This window comes from Tupaia chinensis, unplaced genomic scaffold (assembly GCF_000334495.1).
Source record: "Tupaia chinensis unplaced genomic scaffold, TupChi_1.0 Scaffold000673_1, whole genome shotgun sequence".
Classification (NCBI taxonomy): domain Eukaryota; kingdom Metazoa; phylum Chordata; class Mammalia; order Scandentia; family Tupaiidae; genus Tupaia; species Tupaia belangeri.
In genome coordinates, this window is record NW_006160196.1 from 454,900 (window position 1) to 464,082 (window position 9,183).

General features: G+C 59.6%; 1 protein-coding gene across 3 annotated transcripts in view; it reads right to left on the reverse strand.

Moving 5' to 3' along the window:
* The window catches only part of AP2A1 (adaptor related protein complex 2 subunit alpha 1), a 54,086-nt gene that overhangs the window by 11,064 nt on the left and 33,839 nt on the right, over positions 1-9,183 (reverse strand). For all 3 annotated transcript variants that reach the window (XM_006160129.3, XM_006160128.2, XM_006160130.2), the window contains exons 5-13: positions 8,115-8,244; positions 7,489-7,590; positions 6,105-6,213; positions 2,302-2,452; positions 1,682-1,850; positions 1,414-1,551; positions 1,009-1,191; positions 547-644; positions 91-322 (exon numbers count right to left, since the gene is read on the reverse strand). In XM_006160129.3, coding sequence (XP_006160191.1) covers positions 91-322; positions 547-644; positions 1,009-1,191; positions 1,414-1,551; positions 1,682-1,850; positions 2,302-2,452; positions 6,105-6,213; positions 7,489-7,590; positions 8,115-8,244 — 1,312 coding nt within the window. The remainder of the gene's footprint in view (positions 1-90; positions 323-546; positions 645-1,008; positions 1,192-1,413; positions 1,552-1,681; positions 1,851-2,301; positions 2,453-6,104; positions 6,214-7,488; positions 7,591-8,114; positions 8,245-9,183) is intronic.

Sequence of the window (9,183 nt, forward strand, 5' to 3'; positions counted from 1 at the left end):
CGGTCAGAGCAGGAGGGGTGAGGAACAGGAGGGATGGAGCAGTCGGGAGCAGGAGGGGCCGGTTGGGCTAGGTCTGGGTCAGGCTCTGACCAGGACGTCGGTGCTGGCCACGGAGCTGAGGGTGAGGTACTCCACCGCCCGCTGCTGCAGCTCCACGTCGGCATTGCGCAGCTGGGAGCCGGCCCGCAGCACGCCCTGGATGGTGGCCTTGGTCTCGGGGAAGAGGTTGATGAACTTGATGTAGGTGGACAGCAGCAGGGCCCGCGTCGCCACGCTGCACAGGTGGAACTTGGAGTGCAGCAGGGAGAACTGCACTGGGGGGCTGTGGAGGGCGGGCGTCAGCAGCAAGCAGGCCCAGTGCCCTCTCCAGAAGCCCCAGGAGCGGACACCTCCCTCAACAGACCCTTCCCAGACTGTGAGCCGGACACGGGCATTCCCTTCGGCCCAAGGCAGCAGCCACTCAGCCCAGCAAGCGGTTGACAAGCCCAGGGTCCCCCAAGCCCTGGGCCCTTCCAAAGTGTTCACCCCCAGCCTGAGGCTCCTTACCTGGACCGAGGGTCCCCAGCAATCAGGTTTCCGAACTCCCCAAGGATGTAGCCGCCAACCTTCACCATGTTCTCATGACAGGCGGGGGCCTGGAGTGCCTGGTGGGGCGGCCAGGGAAGGATGAGGGCCCTGCACGCTGCTGTGCCAGGCCCTGCTGCGGCTGTGGGGCCTCACAGCTTTGAGAGGCGTGGACGACAGGGGGAGACCGAGGCCCCGACTGGCCTTTATGGGTAGTAAAAAGGAGTCCCCTTTCCTGAGCAAGAAAGAAAACTACCAGGATCTGGGGATGGGACCATGCGCAAGCCTGTGGGCCCCGCATATCGGCCTGGGTCCCCCAGTGGTCAGAGAGGTCACCTGGGTGCAGGAGAGGGTGAGGGTGGTGCCCGGAGCTGGCGGACCACAGCCCCCGCTGCCCCTGCTGTGCCCTAGGTTCCAGCTGGGGTCAGGGTGAGGGGTGCAGACCTCAAAGACGGTCTTGGCTGCGTAGCCCTGGACGTCGTCGCGGTTGGTGACGATCTGCAGCACCCGGTACCACACCTCCTCGCTCACGTAGTCTCCCGCAATGCGGATGAGGTTGAGGATGGTGTCCACGTACCAGCTGTAGTCCACCGCGTACTTCTCCGCCAGGATGGCCACCTTCAGGACCTGTTATCAGGAGCAGGGCTGTGCAGGCGTGTGCGCATGTGTGTGCATGTGCCCTTGCCACTGTGCCTCCAGGGAGGCGGGGTTTGGACTCACCCAGATCTGGGCGCCATGGAGACTCAGGAGCCTGTACCCAGCCCCACCTCCTCCCTCAGACCCAGGGTCCAGGCCCCAGCCCCACCCTCCCTCAGACCCAGGTGTCCACCCAGCCCTCCCAGGACTCACGATCTCTTCCCGGATGGCGTAGTCAGCCGTCTCCAGGTACCGCAGCATCTCCGACACGATCTGCTTGGCATTGCTGCGGTCGCACATGGCGTAGAGGAGGTCGGCTGCCCGCTGCCGCACGCTGACGTCACGCTCCGTCTGAGGAAGGACAGCAGGGCCTGGTGTGTATTCTAGGCTCCCTCCCAGCACGGAGCTGATCGCCTAAGGGCCTCTGAGCCGCCTGGCCTCTGAGTGAGCAGGGGCCAAGGGCAGGCTCTGCAAGGCACACCTTGAGGGCATTGATGACTGTGTCGATGTGGGTCTTGACGGCCTCGTGGGAGAACTCGGAGCTGGCCAGCGTGCACATGCTCTCCAGGGCCAGGTAGCGCAGGTTGGTCTCGCGGTGCTGCAGGAACTGGCCCAGTTGATTGCAGGCCCGCACCAAGAGGTTGGGCTCGCTGCCGACCAGAGGGAGAGACAGGGACGTGAGGAGACCGAGGGCCCAGGGACAGCCCTGTACCACCCAGCCCCCGAAGGACACAGGTCTTCACCGCTGCCCAGCCCATATCCCAGCCCTGACCTTCCTACTGACCAGCCAGGTGGACCTTGAGCCCAAACAGAGATGGCCAGCAAGTGCCTCCTGGGAGGGTCCCAGCCTCACGGGCAAAAGCCCAACCTCCACCCTCCTACCCTGAAGCCAAGATTCCAGCCCTCCTGCCCTGGACACGGGAGTCCAGGCCCAGCTCTCCTCCCCAGATCTAGGGGCCCAGCCCTGGCCCTCCTCCCTCAGAACATTTCCCAGGCCCGGCCCTCCTCCCTGACCATTCCCCAGGGCCAGCCCGCCTCCCCAGATCCAGGGGTCCAGCCCCAGCCCTCCTCCCTGACGGTTCCCAGGCCCAGGCTCAGCACCTGTCGTAGTGGATGATGAGGCTGATGGTCTCGAAGAGGATGGCGTTCTTGGCGTTGGAGTGCTGCACCTTCTTGGACTTGGGCGGCTCCTGGGCCTTGTTCAGCACGGTCTCCAGACACTCTACCAGCCGGCCCTTCACAGCCGCATCCTCTGGGGAAACAGAGGGAGGCCCGGCTGAGCTCCTGGCCAGCCTCGTCTGTCTGCCAGGTACGGCTCGGGCCACCTTGTCGGCCGTCCCAGGGCCGGCAGCTCAGTGGGGCAGGTGAGAGATGGGATCCTGGAGACAGAGGACACATGTCCAGACGGGCCCTCGGCCTGCTCTGATCCTGCTGGGCAAGAGGTTCCACCAGAGCCTGTTTCTTCTTCTGTAGGGCAAATGCTCTTTAGGTTTCTCAGAGTGTAAAGAAAGCGCCAGGGGGGACCAGCAGTTAGCGTAATGGCTATGTCGCTGGACTCCCACGTAGCTGACCGCAGGTCGAGTATCAGCACCACGGACCCGGTGGCTTAAAACTCACACCAGGTACATGTGTGTGCATGCTGAAAATCCCAAGAGGAGAATGGAGGTGAAGGGACTGTGGATGATTTTTTGCTTTCTGTCTCTCTGGCTCTCTCTGTCTGTCTGGCGAGCACACGCGCCCTATAGCAAAATCCTCTCCAAAAAAAAGAAAAAAAAAAAAGAAAGCTCCAGGGGGGCTGGCAGGTGGCGTGGTGGTTAAGGCGCTGGACTCCCACATGGCTGACTGTGGTTTGAGTCCGACCTGGTAGCTTGCTTTCTCACTTTCTCTCTCTCTGGTAAAATTTTTTAAAAACAGTAATAATTAATGAAAAAAAAAAATAGAAAGAAAGAAAGAAAGTGGAGCTGGCAGGTGGCATGGTAGTTAAGGGTGCTGGACTCCCACATGGCTGACCACAGTTTGAGTCCTGGACCTGGCAGCTTGCTTTTTCCCTTTCCCTCTCTATCTCCCTCTTTCTGTCCCCCTCTGGTCAAATTACAATAAATAAAGATAAATGAAATAATTCTTTAAAAAAAAGAAAGCAGGAGAGCTCCAGGAACCGTCACCAGGGACATCTGCAAATCCAGACCTTCCCCAAGAGCTGTATGAGTGGCAAGCTTGCCCTGACAAGAATGTACTCACCATTCAGCCACCAACTCAAGAGAAGACCAACAGGGCCAGGAGGTGGTACGGCAGGAACACAACTGGACCCAGGGGACAGGGGTCCAGTTTGCAAGTTCTGAGGCCTTTCTAAGCATGCTGGGTATGTGTGTGCATGCCCATGGTCCACACTGGCTGAGGCTGGAGTGGATCAAGGGCCTTGTTTGGGGTGCTGGTTTCTCTCTCTTAAGGGAGAAATAAGCTTTATATTATTTTTAAAAAATAATTATTGAATTTTAATTATCATTGTTCTTTAACATGATACAGGCACTCACTACAGAGAGACAGATGGGGGCGAGAAAGCAAGCTGCCAGGTTCAGGACTTGAACCATGGTTGGCCATGTGGGAGTCTAGCACCTTAACCACCACATCACCTGCTGGTCACTAAACTTTATTTATTTTTTGGGTAAGAGAGTTTTCTACTATAGGGCAGGTATACTTGCCAGAGAGACAGAGATAGAGAGAGAAAATGAGAAATCAGCCCCCCAAGGGGGATGGCCACGCTTAATCCTTTTTTCTCCATCCTCCTCTTGGGATTTTGGGCACGCATGCAAACACGCCCAGTCTGAGTTTTAAGACACTGGGCTTAGTGTCTTAAGCTGCGGTTGACTATGTGGGGGTCCAGCGACATAGCCATTATGTCTCTTGCTGCTCCCCCTAAACTTTTTTTTAAAACAGGAAAGCGGCACATGGGTAAAATGAAGCATTCTGCAAGAGCGACCACCATGGACGATTCCAGGAGGAACCTACGTTTGGAGACCCGAGTCTGGAACCTGTGTCTGGAGACGAGCACACAGGCATGCATGTGCCCGTGATCCAGGGCAGGCTGAGGCTCGGGGTGGACTGTGGCACCAAGACCCTGCGGTGGGGGGCTATTCCCGTCTCCCTCTCTCTCACTAATGGAAGAAGTAAATAAATTTAAAGGACAGAGACCCCAGCGGCACCCTCAGTACTGGCTCTGGGGCTGGGGCCTAAGAATTGAACTGAGAGGAACTTGGGAACAAATAATCGAGGCTGCTGGAAACGGGACTTCTAACAGGCAGCTGTGTCTGGAAGGCTGTGGTCCAAGGCCATTCGCTGGCTGTAAGCGGGGTCTCGGGAACCACAGGGAGCACACAGCTCTTCCTAAAATTGAAGGTGTTTGTGCACGAGATGAAACGGAATTCTATTTAGGCAAGAGTGTGCCTATGTGTACAAAGCAAAAACAGCACAGTGACTCCTGGTGGCCACCAAATAAAACCACAGAGTCATCTGGGAAAGGTTGCCCGTGCCCATGGGAACAGCGGCATGGTTCGAGACAAGTTCTGAAGCAACCTTCCTGCTAAGGCCACTGGACACAGAATCCGTGTGATGCTGTACCCCTCAAGGATTTAAAATAATGAAATGTGAATGAGTAAAAATGGATTTGTGCTGTTGAAATGTAAATGAGTAAAAATGGATTTGTGTTATTAAAAAAAAAAAAAGTTGAACTGAGAAAGCTTGACCAGGCCCCTAAACTCAGTCCCAGTGTGCGTGCATGTACACACACGGATGCGCACAGTCACACATGGGCCACATGTGCACATGAACACACATGGCTGCATATACATGTACAGACATGCAGGCACGTGTACACACACTGATGCACACACAGTCACACATGGGCCACATGTGCACATGAACACACATGGCTGCATATACATGTACAGACATGCAGGCACGTGTACACACACTGATGCACACACAGTCACACATGGGCCACATGTGCACATGAACACACATGGCTGCATATACATGTACAGACATGTAGGCACACAGCCTCATGTGCACATGTACACACATGGATGCACACACGCACACAGCCATGCATGGGCCTCATGTGCACATGTACACACACTGATGCACAGTCACACATGGGCCACATGTACACACATACATGCACAGACATGTAGACACACAGCCTCATGTGCACATGTACACACACTGATGCACATGCACACAGCCACACACAGGCCACATGTACACAAGTACACACACACACACAGGCAGACGTACACGCAGACACTAAAGTGCACACAGGTGCCCACATCCATCTGGCCGCACCGCCCTCAGCCCCTGACCGCAGCAGGCACTCTGCACGCTGGCTGAGCCCAGGGGACTGGCCCACTGGCACCCAGCGTGCTCCAGGTGTGCCGGCACTCTTGCTGTGAAGCCAGCAGCCTAGGCCGGGGGACACGGAGTCTGGCCAGGCCCTGCTGCTCATTCACTGCCTGTGCCTGGAACGGCACCATCTCCCCCGAGCCTCAGGGTCCCCGTTTACAGACACACTGCTGGTCGAGTGGACGCCCCCTGCAGTCCCAGTTCACCTGGGAGCTCCGTGCTACACCTGCTGCCCTGGCTGTGCCAATGAGGGCAGCTCCCTCCAGACTGAGAGCCCCAAGAGCCTCACTAACCCAAAAGGCATGGTCTGGACCCATCCACGACCCACTGGGGCCCTGGACAGGGCACTGCCCTCAGGCCTCAGTTCTCACCCGTAGAACAGGCCAGATAACAGCCTCTGGCCTCAGGGCCGGGAGAGACCTGGTGGTGGGGAGCTGGCCGACCCCTCCACACTGCAGCCCCAGAACGGGGCAGAGGCCTGTGCCCAGGGCGAGCACTGCATGGTGTACCTGGCGGGGGGTAGCACTGCAGCAGCCGCAGGAGCTTCACGGACAGCCAGGGTGCCGGGACGAAGTAGTACGTGTAGTCCTGGAGGTCGGTGGAGGCTGAGGAGACGATCTGCGGGAGGGGAGAGGGCAGAGGGGGGTGGGCGGGGGCACGGCCTTCTGAGGGCACTACTTGCTGGCGATGCCACGGTTTTACAGGGTGGAAGACAGGCTCGGGGAAGGGCGTGAGGATGGCGCACATGGTCACACGGGGACTGAGCGGGGCCAGGGAACTCTCCCAGTAACGCCAGTCCCAGGGGCAGGAAGAGCTCTGCTTTCTTTTTGTAACAGAGCGTGTACACTCTGCAGAAAGAGCGGGAAAGTGAGAAGTCACCCCCGGGGGACGGCCATGCTGCCTGGCATATTTTTCAAGCTGCCGGGTCTGGGACCTGAACTGGAGTTGGCACCTTAACCACTACGCCATCTGCTGGCCCCAACCCCGGCTTTCTGACAACCCCAGGCCAGTCGTGGCTCTGCCTCTCCGGCCTGATGGGCCAGGCCGCTCCAGGCCAGGCTGTTTCCTTGGAGCTGCCCCTCGAGGCGGAAGCTACACAGAGGCAGGGATGGGGTCCGACAAGGCAGAAGAGGGGAATTGGTGAAAGTAAAAGGGTTATATGGTTTCCTTTCCTCGCGGCAAACTCCTACTGAACCTTGAGAACCCCTTCTCTAGAAGCCCCCACGATGGCATGTGCCCCGCCCCCACGCTGCTGCTTGAGTCCCTGCAGTAGCCTGGCACGCAGGAGGGGGCAGAGGCGCAGTGAGTGAGTGAAACCACGAATGAGCTGGGGCGTTGTCCTCTTTGCTTGAGAATCCAGGCCTCCTCCTACCTGCCCAGAAACACCTTGACACGCTGAGCCTCAACTCCAGGACCACCTCCCACAGGAAGCCTTCCTGGGCTCCCAGGCTGGGTTAAGAGCCTCCTGCACGAATCACCCACCCCTTTGGCGGTAGATGTGACTGGGCTGACTCCTCCAGCAGCACAGGACAGAGCTCGAGTCTGGCTCATCGTGTCTCCAGTGTCACCCCCAGTGGAGCCTGGCATGCAGGAGGCCTCAGGGGTGTTCCCAGGACAGGACCAAGGGAGAGGGGATTGGCGGGTGGCTCTGGCTTCTGAGTGGTGCCCCGCCCCGGCCCTGCTCCCAGTGCTTCATCACAGCAGTGGTGCTGAGGGGGACACTGCTACTGTCCCCAGTGAGCAGATATGGCCCTTGAGGCCCAGAGAGGTGAAGACACTTGCCAAGCGCCACACAGCCAGAAAGAACCTCTCGGGGGGAGGGAGAGGGAACCAGAGCATCAGGCACAGGGACACCAGGGACACCTCTGCAGCCGGCACTGAGGCCACCCCTACCCGGCTCAGGCGAGACACGGCCAGGGAGATGCACGTCTTGAAGTCGTCTGGGTTCTTCTTGCAGAGGCAGGTGATGAGGCTGACAGCGGCCGTGACCACCCCCTGTGGGGGCAGACGAGGGACAGGTCAGGGCCAGGAGGGTTCAGCTGGGGCAGGTGTCCAGGCTGAGGACCTGGAGCAAGGCAATGGGGTGCGTCTGGGAGGATGGAGTGTGGCGGGTGAACTTGGGGCTACATACGTGTCACGGTGCTGGGGTGGGAGGAGGAGGTCCCCGGGTTGGGGACAACAGAGGGTGGGGGACTAAAGCGGGGCAGCAGTGCTGGGGCGGGACGGGGTCGGTGCCTGTGCAGGCCGGGCAGGAGGCTGGGACGCCGTCTTCTGAGGGCAGTGTCACTGGGAAGGAGCCTGGGCAGCCAGGTGGGTGTCAGGGGCGGAGGTGGGAGGGCGTGTGCACAGGAGTGAGTGCTGGGGACGCTGGGTCAGCGTGTCTGGGGTGCCCAAGGGAAGGCTGGGAGGGAAGGTAGAGGCCGAAGTCGGGGCCATGGGGCCCAGTGTGGCCAGGGCAGGGCGGTGCAGGCATCAGGGAGTCTGGGCAGAGGCCCCTGGGCGGGGGCGGCCGGGCTCACCATGTGCTGGTCGTTGAGCAGGTGCACCACGCGGGCCGTCCACTCGCCCATGGGCACGAGGTCTGGCGAGGCCTTGTAGAGCCGCAGCAGGCACAGGGCTGCACTCTGCTTCACGCTGTCCATGCTGTCCCTGCGGGGACACGGCGCGGGCGGGCGCTGCAGTCGGCGTGACCCCAGCCACGTCACACGCCTTCCCTCCCCTCCCTTCCCCTCCTTGGGAAGTGTGCCATGTGGCGAGAAGGGCCCCGGGAGCCAGAGGCCCCAGGATCCAATCGAGGGCTTGCCCTCATTGTCCATGGGGACAATGACTCTTCATCTGCAAAATGGTGGCCTATTGGGGCCACTTTGAGGGGCACCGGCTCTGCACCTCACTCGTTCTCTTGCAGTCACTGAGTACCTATTGGGCGCTGGGCACCACAAAGGGCGCCACGGAGGGCACCACAGAGGGTATCACGGAGGGTATCATGGAGGTTCACGAAGGGCACCATGGAGGGTCACAGAGGGCACCACGGAAGGTCACAGAGGGCACCATGGAGGGTCACAGAGGGTACCACGGAGGGCACTCCGGCCCAGCCTAGAGGAGTGGGGAGGATGTGGCAGGATTCCAGGAATAGCAGGGCTTGCTGCCAGCTGATGAAGGGTGGAGAGGGAAAAGGTGACAAGGGGACCCAGGGGACCCAGGGACCTGGCAAGTGGTTGAAACCGCTTCCTGCACAGGCACGTGAAGGCTTGGGGCAAGAGGGACGCTGACTGGGACCGTGCGACCAGGACCCAGGCAGAGCCCTGACTGGCCGAGGAGACACCCGGGCGACACCGAGTGGAGGCGGGGCTGGAGTCAGGGTGGCCAGCCCCTCTCCCCTCTGGGCCTAGGGCCTGTCCCCTGTAAAACAGGAGGGAGGGAGAGGGTCTGCTCATGTGTTGGGGCTGCATAAGGGCCCCGCAGGCACCGGCATCCCGGCCCGGGAACCTGTCACTGTTTGCTCCCACATTTGGAAGGGACTTTGGATTAAGGATCATGTGATGGAAAGAGGGTCTTGAATCATCTGAGTGGCCCGATGTTGTCACAGGG